Source organism: Drosophila guanche, unplaced genomic scaffold (assembly GCF_900245975.1).
Source record: "Drosophila guanche unplaced genomic scaffold, DGUA_6, whole genome shotgun sequence".
NCBI classification, from domain to species: domain Eukaryota; kingdom Metazoa; phylum Arthropoda; class Insecta; order Diptera; family Drosophilidae; genus Drosophila; species Drosophila guanche.
The window spans coordinates 11,441,307-11,461,415 of NW_022995744.1; the positions used below are offsets into that span (position 1 = coordinate 11,441,307).

General features: G+C 45.2%; 3 protein-coding genes across 4 annotated transcripts in view; all 3 read right to left on the reverse strand.

Annotated features, from left to right (window-relative positions):
* LOC117580278 (ecdysone-induced protein 75B) overlaps positions 1-8,546 on the reverse strand; it is a 98,797-nt gene extending 90,251 nt beyond the window's left edge. The window contains exons 1-2 of one of the 2 annotated variants that reach the window (XM_034266735.1): positions 6,834-6,857; positions 6,301-6,457 (exon numbers count right to left, since the gene is read on the reverse strand). In XM_034266735.1, the coding sequence (XP_034122626.1) occupies positions 6,301-6,451 (151 nt within the window). In that variant the 5' untranslated portion in view covers positions 6,452-6,457; positions 6,834-6,857. Of the gene's footprint in view, positions 1-6,300 lie in introns of both variants that reach the window. The other variant, XM_034266732.1, reaches the window with a different exon arrangement.
* Positions 8,547-16,311: 7,765 nt separating this feature from the next.
* LOC117579430 lies at positions 16,312-17,682 on the reverse strand. The gene is made up of 3 exons (XM_034265312.1): positions 17,060-17,682; positions 16,443-17,002; positions 16,312-16,374 (listed from the first exon to the last, which is right to left on the reverse strand). The coding sequence occupies exons 1-3, from the start codon at positions 17,547-17,549 to the stop codon at positions 16,312-16,314; spliced, it is 1,113 nt and encodes a 370-aa protein (XP_034121203.1). The 5' UTR covers positions 17,550-17,682.
* Positions 17,683-18,229: 547 nt separating this feature from the next.
* LOC117579460 lies at positions 18,230-19,642 on the reverse strand. Its single transcript, XM_034265348.1, has 3 exons — positions 19,011-19,642; positions 18,383-18,951; positions 18,230-18,289 (listed from the first exon to the last, which is right to left on the reverse strand). The coding sequence occupies exons 1-3, from the start codon at positions 19,525-19,527 to the stop codon at positions 18,236-18,238; spliced, it is 1,140 nt and encodes a 379-aa protein (XP_034121239.1). The 5' UTR covers positions 19,528-19,642; the 3' UTR covers positions 18,230-18,235.
* Positions 19,643-20,109: the final 467 nt, after the last annotated feature.

Here is a 20,109-nt window from a genome sequence, read left to right on the forward strand (position 1 = left end):
ATCTCTTTTTTGCATTCCCTTTCCCCATTGAGCCAGCCCCTCCACAGACCCTTTGTCTGCTAAAGCTCTCTCTCTCTCTCTCTCCTTTGTCTCTTCCACTCTTTTTTCCCCTTTGTCCCTTTTGCCCTTTCTGCTATTCTGCTTTTGTTGTTCTGCTCTGCTGGCCCGCCTAATTATTTAACTCTCGATTCGAGTTTTTATATGCGAGTATTGTATGCAATTCTTCCACTCCTCCCCTCCTCACTGTCTGCGTTCACTCTCCCTGTGCCCACTCTTTTTCTGCTTCTTCTTTATTCCGCCACTTTTGATTTTCTTTCTTTAGTCATTTTGCATTTTGTTCACTTTTGTGGTGCATTTAAATTGACTTTGAGCCTCTTTTCCCGCTTATTCAATGTAATTAAGACGTTTCCGGTTCATGACCTAAATGTGCAATTTAGGGCAACTCCAGGGACAGCAGGGAAGCGGATCGACGGACCGCCGTAAAGGGTGCCATATAGGATTGGTGTTGATATGCAATTTGCATAAACAGAAAAGAACACTGAGGATGTCGAGTCATTGGGGGTGTCTGTCCTCGTTATGACTCAAAATGGAAACCAAAGCGGCACAATTTCATGCAACTTTGTGAAGAGTGATCCATTCCTAGCGTGGTCTCTTGTAATATTGATAATCGAGAACTTAATAAATTCTCATAAATTATACCCCAAAACTAAACAAAACACCACGACTAACTGCAGCAGTTTTCTGCATTCCAAAGTGACATTCAATGTGGTATGTTTGTAACTTAAAGAAGCCCTTGACAATAAGCTCCGATTTACATAGATCTGAGAAGTCTGCGTGACAATTCAGGCTTTCCGGATCGGAACTATAACTCATCTAATCCAGAACAGAGATGAGTCAGTGCGATGCCAGCCATAGGAAATCCGATGCTATTAACCACAACTGACTCAACTTAACCGATGCTCGACCTTCCCGAGAATCACTGCGCGTGTCAATGTACAAATAACAGAGGGCAGAGAGGGAGGGCGAGAGCCGGATAGTTAAACTTCAAGTGCAGGGCCAGATATCTGTAATCTATATCTGTAATTGCCGTTATTCGAATCATAATCATGAAAGTGTGGGGGGCGGCCTAGAGGGTTTTGGATTACAGCTGGGCCGAGGCTCGCCTCGGAACTGAGGTCTAGTCCGACCAGGGTCCGTCCGTCCCCGTTGTTCGACCTTCGGTAATTGAGAGCTTTTGGAAAATATGGCCGATCCGATTCTAACGGTTGGCGAGGGCAATGCGTATGCTCGTTGCTACCGGCAACGTACTCAAGTACGTCACACTCATTGTCGAAACCCTAACCCCAACCCCCCCGCCACACCTTGCGGCTCATCATCGTCATGTAACTGTAATCAAATTCGCTTTTTGCTAATTGTTTTCGCTCTCTCGACTGCCTCTGCCTGTCATTCAGGAAGTGTTCTACATTTACGTTACGCCTGCACTTGCCGCCACCGCTGCCTCTCCGTCTATCTCACTCACTCGCTCACACAAAGCTACAACTACAACTGTAAGCGCTGTTCTCGCTTTCAGTGTGTCACATTTTGTGTGTGTTTCTCGCATTGCCTTTTACTGTGTGTGTTTGCTATTGCTATTGCTATTTCTCTTCCGCTTCTAATGCCAGAGACTCGGGAATGACCTTGCGCTTGGTTTCTGTTGTTGCTTGCTGTGCTTTTCGCTTCAACTGGTATGCGTATCTGTTGATACCCTTTCCAAAGAGACAGAGTACAATTCGTACATAAACTGTAATAATAGAAAAATATGTAGATGTACATGTACATACATATGTAGATTTTTAGATCCACAAATCTGGAAGTGTACCTGCCCTCCGGCGCTCATTTGTTTTTAATTTTCTATCATTTTGATTGTTGTGTTCGCGCTCTGTCTCTCCCACTTGCAGTTCGCATTTTTATACAATTTGTACATTGTATAATGTATTTTTTCTTTATTTTATTTGCACTTTGTTTTGGTTTTGCTATTCTTTTCATTTCATTTCGTTTTGGCGTTTGCACTCAAACAGGTTCTGTGGCTATGGCTATGTGCCTCGTCTGGCATTTTATCCGCTAGATACATTTGTTAACTGTTTTTTTGTTAGCCTTCTCTGCGCCCGGAACGAGTTGAGTAACTGCAATAAACGGCTATAACTCGGAATTGGCGTGACTTTGTGTCAATGTTTAACAGATTTCGAATTAGATTTCGATTGAAATCGCGTTGGTGGGGGGGTGGGGGGGGAAGGAGGAGAACTACTAAGCATAACTAGGTTTAGTACAGCGGCTATAAATCAATCAAGTGTTGGGTAATTACATAAAACATCATTTGGCATAGTTTCAGGGCCATCCAGTTGGTTGGAATTTCATTAGCAAAAGGGGAAAGGGCTGGATATGATCTATTGTGGCCAATTTATTCGATATATGAAAGTGAGAGTTATTTTTCAGATAGATAGATAATATATATTAGCTCGATTTTCGACCTAACAAATATATAAAATTAACCATAAAATGGATAAAATTACGTATACGACCAGTAGCCATCCAGTAGCAAGCAATTTGTGTACATTTCTTTTTATATTTCTAATGACATTTCAATTCGTATTCCCATTACATTGTAAGCCTTTTTCTTGATACGTACCTTCCTTCTACTTAGTAGAACTATGTACATTTGTGACATAAAAACCTGATACGATACCCCCACTCTAGCACGGATATAGTACATTATAATTCCTAATCAATATACAATTCGATTATAAAACCTTTGCACACTGCGATAGCGAGTGAGTGTAAATGAGCAACAAATACGCGTATTAATTGCTAGTTTTGCATAGGCACCAGCCCACTGAGCACCCAGTAGAATCCCCATTAATGCATGCAACAGCAATCGCTGATCGGTGCTTATGGGCCACAATCAATTTTGCGGCAAATAGTGCGAATAAAAGCCCTAACAAATTACGCCTTTGCTTTGCTTTTAATTATATTAAATAATGTAAGTACGCTCCAGTATAGTAGTAGTAGGAACAACAGCAATAGCCTTAGCCTTAGCCTTAGCCTCTTTATGGATGTTATGCAAGAGATTTCACTGGCAAGGTCGTCAGCTAGAAAGCCGGAAAAATCGAGTCGCAAACACTGCCACCAGCCAATGATTTCTACTGAAAGTTGGCCAGAACGCAATAAGCCACATGCAGATGCATTGCCCCACATCGGCCTATGGGTCACTGGACCGGTCGACCGATTGCATCCACTCTGTTCCGCTCCGCTCCACTCCGTTTTATTCTATGGAACATTTGCCAATCAATTTCGTTTGGCTAATCGCATTATGGTGATGGATTGAGGGGGCTCCCGAGGTATGGATGGATTTTTCAATGGAATTTTGAAATTCGGCGGAAAAGATTAGGGAAGGCTTTCCCTTTTCAGGTACTGGCTGACTGATGATTCAAAATCTTACTGTAAAGTAGAGATTCCAGCAGTTCTTCAACACTAATCGAAAGCTTAGCCAATGCTCAGGATTTCCTTGACCTAAAGTACAACATTTAATCGTATTCTAAGCGTATTTTTGCTGTAGCTTAACGCTTAAATATATGACCCGCTAACAAGAGGATTCCTTGATTGACACCAAGTTCCAATTTCAATAGATGTTTGTCAGTATACGTGTGTTGAGCTCCCTCTCTCTCTCTCTCTGCCTCTTTCTGCCTTCACTGAGTCTGTCACTCGCTCAAAATGATAACAGAGAAATAAAAATACTTTTCATTCGGGGAATACATACACGAATGCGAATTTGTGTGACATCCACACGCTGACATGATTATGCATGTGTATGCATGTGTGTGTGAGATGCGTGATATTATTAAGGTCTCCTCATCACTGTGGCACAGCCCCAATTTGGGTTCTGGCATTGACATTGAAAACGTTTGGGACCCGAACAAAAACAACAACAACAACAACAGAAAACAGGTAGCTGATTGGGAATCTTTCTTTCCCCCTCGATGACTCTGCGCCACTTTCACAGTGACTGCTGATGAGGTGGGGGGAATAAGGAAAATAAATCTACGAGTACGAGTGTCTATCAGGGCGGCCTGGATGGCTGGGGATGGCCTTGACTTTTATTTGCTTGACTACTCGCAGACTCGTTTATTTATTGGCCGAGCAACAGCAACAAAAGGAGAACAGAACGAGCACTCGCTCCATACATAAAATATACATATGTATCCGTGATTTATATACATATGTATGTATTGTATAACTGAGCAAATCTTGAGACACAAGCAGAACAAAACCAAACAAAACGAAACAAAACAAAACAGACAACAAATAAAATGAAATAAAACCCCGAAAATGAAATCATTCGAAGTTCTCCAAAAACCAAAAATCATCGTCAACTGTCACTTTCAACAGCGGATGGGGGGAATTCGTGGAACAGGTTCCCTCTTCATGCTTTAGCTGGAAACATATGATTTAATCCAACACCACAATTCTAGCCACTAAAACGAACAAATGTTTGATTAATTAAGGCTTTGGGAGGAGGTTGGCAAAACAAAATTGAAAGTGGAATAAATTATGTAAATTATCAGAACAGAAAAAGAATGGAACTTTATAAATAGCCTAAAGCGCAGAAAAGGGTTCTCCAAAGAATCTACAACAAAATTGAGGAAGTGCAAATACCCACAAAAAATATTATTAAATGCTTATAAATTATATTAGAATGATTGGTGTTGATAAATATAAATTAATTGCACATCAATTTGCATTTCTTTAATTGCATAAACCATTAAGGGGTGTTCCAACCAGTCGATTCTCTATTCCCATGAACTCCAAATAAAATGTGTAAAACGTTTAAAATCTGAGATGCGATAAATTTCTAAATTTAAATAAATAACACCCCGGCAGGGTGTGAACATTCCCCATCACTTGTGTGGCAGACAAAACGGAAGCTCTCCCAAAAAACAAAAACCAAATCACCAATGCAAATGTGCATCTGAGAATCTGAGAAAGTTGTTCAGCAAAAATCAAAAAAATAAACAATGATTTGTTGGGACAAACAATATACGAGTATCGTATATATTTAATTTATGCGCCATTTCTTTATTCCATATATAGCCTATAGAAGTAGTAGTTCCAATTTGGATACAATAACAACCGACATTCGGGTGGCATCACGTCACAGAGAGAGGGGGAGAGACAGAGCAGACAGAGCGGCAAAGTTTATTCCAGTTGAAGTTCAAGGTGAGAGAGGAGGAATTATCGTATACAGAAATGAACACAAACATATACGAAATCTTTGGAGAGCCATACGAAAATACACACACACATAGGTCTGTTTTTATAACATCATTGCAACCTTGACAAAGCCAAAAAAGTGTGCCGCGTGGATTGTTGAGTGAGGGAGATAATTAAATTGAAATACAAATAATTCGGCTTTTTAGGCGCAGCAGCAGCTGATTCCAGCTGTAAACACGAGTCCCACAAATATAATATAATAAATACTATACGCAAAGAATTCCCAAAAAGCTAAAGCAAATTATGAGGTAATTCAATGGGGAATTGAAACCAATTCGAATGTCTTACGTGTACGACTCTCATATCCGTTTGAACAGATACGATACATTCTTAAAGAATGTAGACACATATCTGCAAGCGTAGACCCATTGACCCAATCCGTAATTGCACTTCGCATGCTGAAACGTGCTTGAAAAGAATTCTAGTTTCTTTTATTTGCTCCGATATTATAGAATAGAAAGTAAGCTACAAAAATTACTCATATTTTAGCTGTGACCTTTCGGCGCAGAGCGAACCGTTATGCGTCCCCCCACTCACTCATAGACACATTAAATGTCTAACTGTATAAACAGCTCTATAAAGAAGTGACTCACCCATGTATCACCGCGAACCCACTTCGATTTCCTACATGCCACACCGAGTGTCTGGCCCACAAATGGCTAAACAAGACACCACAGCAGGTTCTATACACTGTGCCACATGATAGGGAACTTTCGACATTATCAATTTACAAACAATTCTGAGCATTGCTCCAGCCCTGATTTATGGAAGGTTTAAAGGATTCTAATCCCAAAGATTGGCTACCAGAATAGTCCGAGTTTAAAATAAAACCCCGAGGTCGGTTGGCAAGTGTTTTACCTACAGATATGTTTGTTGTAGAACCTGTCAACCGACTTGGCCAACGTATGTGCATATGGCACGATCGACAAGTGCCTTCAGGGTTAACAGGTTGCCAGAGCAACAGTTTCTAGGGTGAAAGGGTAGGGAAAGACTTACCTAGATCAGGAATCGAGCTAGACGGCTCCTCGCCATTGCTGTTGTTGCAATTGTTGCTGCTGCTGCTGCTGGTGCTGGTGGTAGAGCCGGGGGCATGCTTGACCTTCGGCGGTGGCGGAGGCGGTGGTGGACGCATGGCAGAGTTGCCCATATTCGACTGTTGCTGATGTTGTTGTTGGTGGTGCTGTTGCTGCTGCTGCTGCTGCTGTTGGTGGTGATGCTGCTGTTGTTGGTGGTGCTGCTGATTGATACTGCTGCTGCTGCTGCTGGAGACGACGGGCGTACGAAATATGTGCGAAGTGGCGGAAGAAGAGCTGGCTGCCGCCGAGGAGCAGATGGCCGAGGAGTTGCTGCTGCTGCTGGAACTAACGCTTGCCACCACATGTTGCTGCTGCTGCTGCTGCTGTTGCTGTTGCTGGAAGTGATTCGAGGCAATCACGTTCACGTGTCGCGTGCTGGTGCTGACCAAAAATTTGCGTGCAGCCGCTGTGGGTGTGGGTGATGCCCCGCCGGAGATGTACTGCGTCTGCTGCTGCTGCTGCTGCTGCTGTTGTTGCTGTTGGGGTGGAGGCGGCGGAGGGGGTGGCGGTGGAGGCGGTGGTGGCGGCGCCAACGGCGGCGTCTGTCGCTGCTGATATTGCTGCTGTTGATCCATGTAGCCACCCGAGGATACTACTGCCCCAGCGCGTCTGTTGATGACTGGGGAGACTGGCGCCGAGCGCGAGTGATGGTGAAGGGGTGGCGGCGAGACAGACAGACGACGTGCACCACCACCTACCACCACAGTGGTTTCATCGTACAGCCGACCATCCCGAATGACCCGCACGTGCTGCTGATTCTGTTGATGGTGCAGCGGCGGGGGCGACTGTTGCTGCTGACGCTGCTGTTGTTGCTGTGGTTGCTGCTGTTGCTGTTGCTGTTGCTGGAAGTGGTGCAGGGAGGAGGGACTGGCCGAGTGGCGACGCGACAGATGCTGACTGGGCACCGCTCGAGTGATGATGATCTGCGGTGACCCCGACAGGGCCACCGTGGTGGCCTCTGTTTGTGTCTGACGTGCGGCACTGGCACCGCCGCTCGATGCCACCTGCTGCTGTGTGTAAATGTGCTTAAGGGCACCCACCGTGGTGCTGGTGGCTCGCTGCTGGACGTACTCCACTCGCGGCGTGAGTATCACCTTCTGTGTGCCCCCAGCCGTGGTCAGACCCGTGGGCTGACGTGGCGGCACTGTCTGCACCTGGACGTGGGTGTATCTCTGGGGCATTGTGGCAGCATTGCTGCTGTTGTTGCTGCTGCCGCTGCCGCTGCCGCTGCTACTGCTGCTGCTCGGCTCCCGTTCGATCTCCTCCAGGTGGAGCATCTCAAAGTCGATCGGTTCGGTTTTGATCAGTTTTGGGGTGCCCGAAGACGATCCCGAGGCGGATGCTGCAGCTGCAGCTGCGGCTGCCTGTGCCGCCTCCATGCACTTGAGTTTCTTCAACATGGGGGATTATTTGTCAAAAGGAAAAGTCGCACAAAAATATCGATATATCGTATATCCGATTATCGATTAATAAATGGTGTATATTTTATTTTGTTGTATGGAAAGTTGATTTATTTTTGTTGTGGATTTGATCCTGAATCACTTTTTGCCTCAATGATGCTCTTCGTCTTCGTCTTCGTCTTCTTCTTTGCTTATCCTTTATCCTTTATCCTTATCCGTCTTCTGCTTCTTCTTTAGTTTTTAAAATCAGTCTCTTCTTCTTTACGCTTTTGTGGTTGTTCTTGTTGGTTGTTGTATTCTGCTTATTTTTGTTGGATTATCAAAAAAGTTGTTTGTGGTTGTGTGTTGTTTTGTTTGTCAGCCTTCAAAGTTGCGAAAAAGTTGTCCCTTTTTGTTTTTGTTTTTGTTTTCTGTTTTTTATTTCTGTATTCTATTGTATCCTAGATTTGTTGTCCTTAGTCCTTACGTTATCCTTAGCGTTGTCCCTATATACCTGCCACACAGTAATCCTTACTATTTAGATATATTTCTCTCTCTCTAAATATATAAATAATTCTCTGTTGCTTGAGGCTTCTTCCGTTGAGGATGCGATGAGTTTTCCGACTGAGTTTGTTTATGAGATGATCCTCTCGTTCTGAGAGTTTTTCTGAGGCTGATTTCCGAGTCTAAGTTCGCGTCTTTTTGTTAGATGCTAATAATACTTGATGGTTTTATACGACCACTCCACAGCAGCGTCTGAGTATGTTTTAGTTTTTTTTCCGAATATCTAAGTAAGCGCAATGATAAAATATATAAATATTTAATTAGATCTGAAAGGAAAACTCAATAGAAAATAGTACTCTAATTCTAATTTCTACAACATTTTTATTTTTATAGAACTTACATTTATTTATAAATATAGTTGTATTTATGTTCGCTTGATTGTTGGCTTGATTGATGGTTTGATTGATTGAAGATCGTTGATTATAATGTATAAGAATATATATGCATGTATGTTTATTTGATAATCGCGTATCTGATGTATTGTTAAGATCTTCCGATGTGTTTTTCTTGCTGTGGGTTAATGGATTATATTTGTTTTTGCTTATTTTGCTGCTTATTATATTTTTAATATTTTATACACGTTTCACACGATTTTTTGCTGTTTCTTAAGTATTTTAGTAATTTTTTCCAAAAATATATATTTGTATGTGTATGTTTAGTATTATAGTAGATATATTCCTTAAGATTTTGCACATGAAACACAACGCATTGATGTTGCAGATCCCTCTTATCCTTTTTTTAAGCTTTTCTTGTTGTTTTTTTTTTTTTGTGTAAAACCTGAGCAGTAAATATTCAATTTAATTCATTTTGTTGTACGAGTATTTCCTTCAGTTTTTTGTTTTAAACACCTCTAGAAAAATATATTCATTTAGTTGAGTGTTGGTTGGTTGGGGGAGCTTTGTTCTGCGTTTATTAAAGGTATATTTTGTGGCTTTTAGTTGCTCAGGATTGGTAATTTTCACTTGATTTGATTGCTAGTTGATTGGATTTTTAGTTGTGTTTGTGGTTTTAAACCTTTGCTATTGGTCTCTGCTGTTGACATTTGACCTTTGTGCTGTTTGTGTGATTGGGGAATTTGTTTATCAGGAATAGCTTGTTGAAACACATTGCGACACTGATGCACAGATGGGTACGGGTACGGGTACGGGTCCGGGACTCGGATTCGTTTTTTTTTTTACCTCTAAATTCCCATATATACAGAACTATTGAACTGACCGAACGAGCGAACAAACAGCTGGGTGTGGCGGCTGTGGGGGGAGGTGTGGAGCAACAGCTGGGTGCCTGGAATTGCGACGAGTGTCCTCTGCTGGAGCCGAGCTTCAAGTTGCTGCAGCGTTGTGTGGTGTGGTTCAAGAGCAAGGCGTCGTCGGGGACATGGACAAGGACGGCCCAGCAGACGACCAGCAGGGCCAAGGCCCAGAGACAGCGCCAAGCAGCTGTTCGGGCCAGGCTCTGACGCGCTGCACAAGGACAAGGACAAGGACACACACACGGGGGGCCACGATTCGATGCGATGCGAAACGATACACGGATACGGGGGCACACGGGTACACGGTCACGGCTCAATGTTAGACGACACACTATTTGCCCTTGACAATGGGCTTTCCTTTCCTTTGGGGCTTATATAAGGTCGCCCATATAATTATTGCACATTTCAATAAATATTCCAAAATGATTCGACACTTGCTCTCACTCTCACTCTCACTCTCACTCTCACTTTCTCTCACTTGCGCTCACTGTGTGTGTATATCTCTGTCCCTTTCGGGTGTTTGGGGATTTGTTTGTTGGCCAATTCGTTATTTTTTTTGCGCGGGGCTGATGAAAGCCTCGCCAACCGTTGCGTTTGCCGTACTACTTTTGAATGAATCGGCAAAAGCTAAAGCTCCGAAACAGGCCAGAACCAGAAACACTAACAGAACTCTGTGCGAAAGAGAAGGCAAGTGAGAAGGAGAGAGAGTGGCGCTGCTGTTGTTCTCCCGCGATGAGAGCAAAAGCTGCACAATGAAAGTGAAACCCGTACGAAAAGCTGAGCAGAGAGAGCGCGCAGAGAGAAAGAGAGAGAATTGCTGGATGAAAGAGAGAGAGAGAACATAGAGAGAGAGAGAGAGAGAAGCCAAAGAGAGGAAGAATACAACAAGCAAAACATAAATAAACAAAAATAAATGCGAATGAAAAGCCAAAAAGACGACGCACACAAACTTTTTCCGTGGGGTTCAACAATTTGTGGACTGGGGCAGCGCTTTGTGGTGTGGGTGGGGTTGGGGTTGGGTTTGGGTTTGGGTGCTTTGGAGTTCCCTTCCGCACAGGGGTTGGTTTTTCGGGGTTGCTAATATTCCAATCCATTCGGAGTTTGAGTTTTTCAGCCCTCGACTTCCGTGCGTATGAGTAATGTGCGTGCGGAAGAGGAACAATTTCCATGGGGACGGGCTGGATTTTCGGTATGGGCTGAGTTGCCACGCATTGAGGTAGGTTCGTTGCGAGCTAAGGCCCCCTCCCCGATCCTGTGTTGCTGAATGGGGGGCAGCAGTGGCAAATGAAACCAGAGCGGAAGTTACGTGTGTGTGTTGTAAAGTATTTGGAGTGGAAGTTGCTGGAGTGTTGGACTATAAAGACACTTTAGCTGGGAGCTAGATCATAGGGAAAGTGTATGATGGATCAGGTTGGTGCTTCGTGGAGTTTTTTGGGATTCTGAAAAATGATCATTCTGATTCATTCACTTTCACTTATTATCCCTTTACCGCCCCGAGGTGCATTAAATGCATCATCATTCCTGCTGGCATTGTGGGTACAAAGCTTCCGCAAACGTCAGTCGGCGAGAAAGAGAGAGAGAGAGAGAGAGAGAGAGAGAGAAGGAGAGACCTCCAAAAACATAAACCGTTATTTGCGATATGCAAAATGAGCACATGAGATGACATTCAATGAGAGATTGGAAGAGTGAGTGTGCATGGCAACATATTCAATAGCGAACTAATCAACAAACAAAATGCAACCTCACCGCTGCACAAGCTGCAACCATGTGGAAATGCAAACACACACAGACAGACTCACTGGCAATGTATTGACCTTAACATTGCGAAAAAAGAACTTGAAATAGAAACAGACGCAGAAACAGAACGACTGAGAGGGAGAGCAGCCGCCACAAACAAAAAGAGACAGAGAGAAAGAGCGAGAGCAAGTGGCGGCGCGTGTATTTATCAAGTTCACCAATACCAAGGTGTAGCGAGCGCTCGCCATAACAGAGCGTCTACAGTGCTGCCCAACAGAACGTCTACAGTATGTGCTGTCCCAACAGTGCACTGTTAAAGCGCTGTTGGAACTATAAGTGGATAGGTGGAGTTGCTCTGCCCACAACGGACGGGGCGAATCCGTGAAGTTGCAGCAACGCAGACATGCGGATTCTAATGAGGGTTGCAACTCCAGACGGAGTTTTGAAACTGGAATGAGTCAGACAGTTGGGGTATGGGACGGACGCCAATGAGGGCTTAATGAGCCGAAAATCTGAGTGTGTGTGTGTGTGTGTGTGCTCTTCCCTTGTCGGATCGAACGGATTATTCTAGTGCTTCATGGTGGCCTGGAGTGGTTCCACTTCCCACCCACTAATTGAGGCTGGGCTGGCGATGTGATTCCGAGAGTGAAAGGTCAGGTGGTGGTCAGGTCAGGGGACAGCATCCTAATGAGAGCTGCCTAAGACTTCTATAGTTGGAATTATTCAGAAAAGAATACTTTTAACATTTCGGCCACATTTGATTATTTTTCAAAATGTTTTTTTTTCTTAAATTTCACAGAATATTTATTTTCGTTTGCGTATTTTTGTTTGCTCATTTCTTCACTTTTTACTTTTAATTCAACATTAAAACGATTTTGTTTGTGACCAACACTTTGTATATTTTTCACACAATTTCAGGTTCCCTTAGTTTTATTTTTGAGCAACTGAATCCATTTGCAACAATTGTTGTTCCTAGGTTGTCACGTTTTTCCAAATACATAATAATTGGATTTATGCATTTTATTCTCAATACTTCCATCACTTTCTCATCGATTAATTTATATTTCTCATGAATTAATTGGAATCTGGGTAAATTAAAACTTAAATTCGAATTTTCTTTAGAATTTGTACACAAAGCTGCCACAAGCAAACACTTGCAGCACACATACAAAGGGCAAGGCTCCAGTTGATCGCGTTTCGCATCCGTCGGATACTGCCACAGATAGGTGGTGTTGCTGCTACTGGGAGCAGAAAGTCGGAGCGAATGCTTGGGGCATGCCTGGCACCGACCGATATGCAATTGAAATTGCTGCAACAAATGAAAGTTGGTTGCTGGCTGGACAAGAACAAAACACGTTGCTTGGTAAGACGAGTGCGCAGCCGAGTAGTCGGAAAGCGAGAGGAGGCAGGGGTAGAACTGAGCACTGTTAACCGTGCGAGAGAGAGAATACAGCGTACGACATGACGGACGCCGTTAACGAGACTGTGGCCGAAGCGCGGCAGAAATTTTGCAAAAGTGAAAAATTCTACTTTCAATATGAAAACGAGCAGCGACGCAACGCAACGCAAAGCCATCTGGGACTGCGACTGCGGCTGCGACTGCAGCGGTGACGACGGCAGCGCCGGGAGTTGTGCATGGAAGAATGGATGGGCCAAAGCAGCAGCAGCAGCAGCAGCAGCAGCAGCAGCAGCGGCGGCAGCCCACTGTGGGTATGGGTAAGGTAGGTCGTGGTATGGGAATTTCAGACAGAATGAGAAAGAGAGAAAGAGAGAGAGAGAGAGCAAGACAGAAGAGAATGCAGAAAACAAAGCAAAGCATAGCCCAGAGAAGTCAATGTACAATGGACTAGCGTTGGGGGTGGGCGCGGGTGCCCTGAACATGAACATGAACATGAACATGACCGTGGATGTGGATGTGGATATGAACGTCGGAAGCAGATTTCCTCTGTCGCAGAAGCAGTCAGTTTGCCCCTTTTTGAGGGCTTTTGTCGTACTTCTTTTTGGGGTTGCAAAAGTTTTTGTGTGGCATTCCGGGAGTTGTCGCCGCATAGAAGTTAAAAATAATTGCAAAATGTGCCCGAAGTGGGTGGATTGTTTCTCTGTTTTTGCGCTGTCTGTCTGGACTTGCAACCCCTCGAGCGCTGAAATGAAAGGAAACTTCGCCAAGGAGTTGTGCAGAAAGTGGCAGAACGAGACGATGGTTGCCTAGACACTTCGCTGGCTTACATTTTGTTTGGTTAGGTCGGGCAGAGATACGAGTACATATTTCCTTTACAATTATTTGTCCGCCGCCTGACTAAGAGGGGAGACCGCCTTGGGCTTTGAATCTTTGCCCGTCTGGGGGTTGCAATCTAATGGACGTTTTCGACTGCCCTTGTGCGGGGGAAGTTTTTAATGGAAATGCGACGCGTAACCTTGATTTTAGTCCATGAGCAAAACCTATGCCAATCCAATCAGCTCCAACTCAATCATTTACGAAGGTGTTCTAAAGTCATTCCTGGCACTCTTGAATAGGCAATCCAGAGCTTAATTTCTGCATGTAATCTTATGATTTCGGTAACCTATAAAATATTTTGATGTACACCAAGTCCAAGTCCTCCCTCCACCGAGGACTTCCTAACCGAGGCGATGGCGAGGCTATTTCATTGAGTTGATGGCACTGGCACTGGCACTGGCCCTGGCACTGGTATTCCTAAGGTTAGACAGCGTTTAGCGGGTCTCTTTCTGGCCAAATATCATGGTCAATGACAGCGCCATGAAATTTGCAAACATGCAGCACGTGGCAGGGGCAGCCAGACATCACCCTCAATGGCAAAGATGGGGGCTACCGGTACCCCACTCGTAGCCAGTGCTCTCTTTCTGTAGACAAAGAGAGAGAGAGAGAGAGAGAGAGCGGTGAATGCAAGGCGCATGGTTCGTAGCTGCAACATCGTTGCACATGCCACATGCCATGGGGGCAGAGAGTCCTTCGCTGCAGCTGCAGGTCCTGCACGAAGGTTAACAGAGTTTTCAGGGGCACTACAACACTACGACCGACGATGGGTGGAAGGCCACGCCACGCCACTGCACTGCACGGCACGACAGTCAGGCCCTCCTGCTCAACGGACCAAGGGCAAGGACACGCAGGCATGCGCATTTCCGCATCTCATCGCCTCGAATAAGAAGCGTTGCATGCAGCCAGGCGACTGCTGCCGCTAGTGCTGCAGTCGGTCCCAGGCTGCGGCTCGGGCTTTGGCTCGGGTCCTTGGCTCGGGTCCTCCCATTGCCAAGGTCCTGCTGGGGCGCTGCCTCTGCCGGCTGCCGGGTTGATTGTATGATGATGATGATGATGCAGCCGCCGCCAAACTCCTGCAAATGACATTGAGTGGGTGGCAGAAGGAAGAGGCAGGAGCGGGTATCCATTCCCAGACAGATAGAGACAGAGAGAGAGGCAGACAGGCAGACATAGATATGGAGAGATGGAGGCATTCATTTCAGGGCTTTCGTCGTCAGTCTGGACCTCGACCGAATCCTTCTCACTCCCCTCCCGCCTCCCCCATCGTTCTTTTGTTTTGCATTTCCTTGACAATTGTTTAACCAAATTTGTTGTCTTTCTTTCCAGGGCAAGGATATGTGGCACACACGTGTCACTCATACTCACTCACTCATTGAAATTCGACATGGCCACTCTGCCATTGATGCTCTTCCAACCTTGCTGGCCAGTCCAAAGGTCAAACGCCAGGACCTTGCCCAGCCCAGCCCCGCCGCGCACCACCGCAGACTCTGATGATTGAAGGCATGAGAACGGGCTAAGCCGGATCCTGCCTCAAACGAGTGTGTCGAATGTTTGATTATGGCTCCTTGATTCAGACATATCTTAGGTATGCCCTTTATTTTCATGAATTATAATTATTTGTCCACATTAAGGGCTGTGTCTGTCTGTGTTCCAAAGTCATAAATAGATTGGCAAATATCTCTGCCAATTAGTGGGGTTTCGCCGCCCAGACTAATTTCCAATAAATTGCCATAAAAGAGAAGACATTTACATACCACAAAGTGGGTGTGACCTCGCAGCACTCCAATGACAACTGCCAATTCATTCGGCATTCGGGCTGGCCCCGTTCCTTAGGAGGCCAAGCGGCTATGGGCCAACCCGTGGTGCTCCATCCAGAGGTGCCGCACAGCGAGAACAAAGCCAATTATTGGGTCAATGTGCGTACAGTGAACTGATTGGGGAGGTCGAGCCCCAAAAGTAGCCAAAACTGTGCTATAAGTCAGTCGCCTCCCGTCTCGAGAGTTCATTGACAACTCATTTTCCACGGTACGAGAGCAAAGGGATGGAGGTAGGGATGGATAAAGCCGAGCACTTTGTTTTATTTACGGCCGAGGAGCCGCCCGCGGTCGATGACTCACACAAACACTCACTGACATGCGGGATTCGGGATTCGGGATTCGGCAGGCACACACACAGTTCCATCCACTTGCTCCCCCCGAACGTACAATATTTGCTGCCGCTTATCCTGCTTTATTATGTCGTCCTGCAGCCCGCAAAGGTGAATCATCTCACCCAGAACCAACTACCCTCCCACGATGAGTAAGCCAGGCCACAGGCGACTTTCGGTGGCGCCGCTGTGTGTCCATTGCACCTGTCCTCCTGGGACTTTGGTGGGGCTATTGAGGTTCAACCTCAAGTTCAAAGTTCGTGTGGGATTTGTGTTCTGTGAAAAGCATTAGTCATATCTAAGCGGTCGCTTAAATTGGGCTAAATTGTCACCTCAGCTGCAGCTCCTGCGACTTATTGAAATGCATATTTCCCTGACAGATTCTATTGCCAGACAGGGGATTAGAGCAGTAAGCCGTTGGAAATGTTTGCGTGACTGAGAGAGAACCCATTCCTCAGAAGATGTTCAGTTTCCAGAAGATTTTGCAGCACTTTCATGTCCCTCTTATAAACCATTTATGGGGGGATCATGTTTGGGAAATCATTTTAAATAAAACAAAAATGTATCTTTGCAATGGGCATTTATTTTGAGATTATTTTAACAACATTGAGATCAATTATTCCGGGACATGAACTCTGGGCAACCTGGAAAGTAAATACCACAGGGAATTAGGAATCTGTTTGTGATTATTGGCCATAAGTTGGGGCCTCACCAAGCGTTTGATCCACTTCATCTTTGGGCGATCGAACACCCACAATGTGAATGGGTTTTCCGGTGTCCAGCCATTCTCCTGCAGAATCTCCACTATTTGAAACACGAACGCCCTGTAGATAGGCACCTTTCGTATTGGTTCACAAAGTTCTCTGAGCTTTTTACAGGCGCGTAGCACCTCGAGGAAATTATCCCCATCGAAGGGCGATGGATGGCAGTCGATGTCCAGCTCTTCTAAGCTGTTTGCGTTCTTCAAAATGGTTGCACAAACCAAGTGCTTGATGTTGCAGGCACATGACGCAAGCGTCATGGATGTAAGCCTTGGGAAATGGGGAAGCTCGGCTGAGAGTAGGCACTGCTGAAGGGTGAGTTCCTCCAGCGCGGGACACGCCATTAAAGGAGCATCCTCCTTCCCATGGGATAGAATATTAATGTTGAATACCGTCAGGCACCGAAGTTTCTTCATGGGAGCACAAATATCGAAAATGTTGACTTGTTCGTGGTACGAACTTGACTTTATTTTCAGTTCTTCCAAGTTGATCAATTTACGTATCTCGTAGACTGAAAATGACAGTTCCAGAGCTTCGATAAAGCAAAAGAGTATCCCAGAAAACTCACCTGCATCGCCAGCGTTTTGCCTGAAATCCAGATTCCTGAGCTGTGGAAATTCAGTCAGGCCTTGAAGGACTGTACCGGGGACATCTCTTTCCATGATTATCTGAATCGATTTTATGGAATCTCTTCCTTTAAGAAGGAGTATCAAGGATTCCATGAGGTGGGCAGAGCTTGCAGTGACGCGGAATTCAATTGACTCCAATTGATGGCAGTATTTGCCCACCAATTTTCCCAAGTCTTCGCTGCCAACGTCATAGGACAACTCCCGCACAGACGAGCCACAGGTCCTTAAAAGAAGCGCATAACTGTTAAGGGGACTAAAGGCACCAATATACATGCGTTTGTATGTATCACGACTGTGGTAGGCAAACGCCTCGCCCAGATACTCATGGGCCTGCGCCAATTGAATTTGATCCATTCGAATATCAATATTGTTGAATATCAGGTCAAGAACCTCCAGCGGCAGATCAGTGATATTCCGCTGTGTTTCCATCGTTCCGTTCCGTTCCCCTCGTAGAGAGTGCAATTTGCTTGCAATTTGTGGTGGCAGAAAATGCAACGAACTCGCGAGAGCACGCACCGAACTGAGCGAACTGAGAAAATGCTATGCAGTCAGTCCCGAACCAGAGCCGAAGAGTCACAGCCAAAGCTCTCAAAGCTGCTCACTCTCTCTTTCTTTTTCTCTGGGGCAAAGCTTTTGCAGTTTATTGCATCAGTTTTTAAGTTGAGAAGATCTTTATGGGGCAGGGAAAACTGTAGATGATGATTTTGCATTTGTTATGGTATTAATTGTTGAGACTGAACTAAAGAATATGGAAGGAATATACGAGTACTTGTATGTATTTATGTACACATTAAGTCAAGACCCTCCTCGAACGGCTTGCAGCTTTGTACTGTTCCAGTACATTCCCATGCGTTCCTCTGTGCCAACTGCAAGCAAGCCCGAAGTTGTGGAAGGCAGGGAGAGAGGGAGAGAAACGGAGGGCTTGCAAGTGGCGCTCTGGAGAGAAGCTCATTATATGTGCTGCGCTTTTGTAAACGAGTATGGGTATGCCGGGTGGCCAAGACAAGACACGACGGAGCATTATCAAAACAAACAAAAAAACACTTTATTTGATGTTTTTCTTTTGTAAAACAAATGTAAAAATAAAAACTGCTTTTATTATTATTTATCTATGATCATTTTAACCAATATTCCACAGAGAGTAAATTCGGATTAACAGTTAGTGGAACCTATAAACGAGAGAGAGAGAGAGAGAGAGAGAGACAGGCAAAGAGTGATATCTGTGTCAGTTGTTGTTCTTTCTGCAAGTATCTAGCACTCACCCATTTAGCAGCCCAGTCGGCCTTCGATATGCCGTAGATCTTTAGGCGCAGTGGCTCTTTCGCAGTGACGCCATTAACATACAGAATGTCCACCATGGTGGCCACAAAATCTCTGGTGAACTTGACCTTTTGTGCCTGCACACAAAATAAGCGCAGTCTCTTGCAGCACCGGAGAATATCGAGGAATTCCTTGCCATCGAGCATCGAGGGGCGACAGTCGATGCTCAGATTCACCAAGGTGTCGCCCTGTTTTAGGATGAACCTGTAGAGCACATTCTCGATGCTCGACTGACAATTGATAATGTCTAAGGAGGTAATATTTGGGCAGAGCGGCATCTCCATTGAGATCTCACATCTTCTCATTTTCAGTGATTCTAGGGAGGGAAATGGCATCGAGGTGGCACTCGCCTCCGTATCCTCAGGCCCTACTATATTGTAATAGTAAAGATTCAAGGAGCGAAGTTTCTTCAGATTGGCGGTAATTTGGAATAGTTTGATTGGACGACAGTCCAACTTTCCTGGATCTAGTTCCAGCTCCTCTAATGTGCTGAATTTCTGTATATGAAAGACTGAAGCAAAGAATGTCAAGGGAATTTCTTGTGTTTATTGTGGCCTGTGGGACACTCACGTTCCTCGCTGGAAAACCTAATAAAGGTACCTTTTCGGAGCAGTGGCATTTCCGGATACTCGTGGAGCATCATTGGTGGGATCCACTTTGGGACGCGATTATCAGCATCCAATTTGATTTCCTTTATTGTTGTCCTGGCGTTTTCAATCACCGACCTGACGCTGTTGCAGTTGCGAGCGTTCACATTTACATTTACTATTTCGAGCTCGGGGCAGTGCTGCTCCACCAACTTTGTCAGAGCGTCGCTCCAATTGTGACTGTTGCAACACGAGTACTCACGCACCGTGGTGCCGCACAGCGACAGCAGCATGGGCCACGAGTCCCTCGATATGTACTGGTCAAAGGCGTACACATGCTTGAATTCGTCGCGACTGTGAAAGGCGAAAGCCCCGCCCAGATACGCGTCCGCTCTGGCCAAATTAATTCTATCGCGTAGGTATCTAAGTTCTTTGTAAATAAGATCAAGAACCTCATACGGAAGGTCGAGAATATTCCGTTGTGCCGCTGCCGTCGCCATTTAACGCAGCCCCAAAGCCGTCGTCGCCGAGAGCGAAAACGGAACTGAAACAGAGATAAATGCACGTGGCCCGACGGTGAGACGAGGTCGGGCGAGAGAGAGAGAGAAAGAGGAGGTGAGGAGAGTAGAGAAGAGCTTTCGTCTTGCTCTCTCTCTCTCTCTCTCTCTCTGAGTGGATCACTGGAACAGCGGGGGGATAGTGCAATTGGACGCACGCACTGAATGTACACACATATTTTGCAGTCAGGTTTCTGTTTGCGTAAATATTTGTACTCCACAGGTAAACACTTACTGGAAATTCGATGAAGTTTGTGTTTAATCACTCGCATGCAGTGCCTTTCAACTGAACAACCGAGTCACTGTCACACTCAAATAACAGTGTGGTGCGGTAGAAGAATTGCTGTATTTCCCTGAAGAACGAACACTGCGGCGGCTCTCGGGCACTGGTCCAAGCGCAACGGATAGCTTTTGATGCAACAAACACCCAAACATATGTAGATACATACAAAATGTTGCAATAGTGGAACTTTGAAGTTGGACAGAGAGCTTCGTGTTGCACCTATAGTAGTCGAGCCACAGGCT

Bases quoted from the DNA above. Each gene is read 5' to 3' on its own strand.
- LOC117579430 (XM_034265312.1), bottom strand. From the start codon at position 17,549: ATGGAAACACAGCGGAATATCACTGATCTGCCGCTGGAGGTTCTTGAC. The intron at 17,003-17,059 runs GTGAGTTTTCTG...TGTCATTTTCAG, and splicing joins GCAAAACGCTGGCGATGCAG to TCTACGAGATACGTAAATTG. The intron at 16,375-16,442 runs GTGAGGCCCCAA...TTTACTTTCCAG, and splicing joins TGAAGTGGATCAAACGCTTG to GTTGCCCAGAGTTCATGTCC.
- LOC117579460 (XM_034265348.1), bottom strand. From the start codon at position 19,527: ATGGCGACGGCAGCGGCACAACGGAATATTCTCGACCTTCCGTATGAG. The intron at 18,952-19,010 runs GTGAGTGTCCCA...TCTTTGCTTCAG, and splicing joins TAGGTTTTCCAGCGAGGAAC to TCTTTCATATACAGAAATTC. The intron at 18,290-18,382 runs GTGAGTGCTAGA...TCTCGTTTATAG, and splicing joins CCGACTGGGCTGCTAAATGG to GTTCCACTAACTGTTAATCC.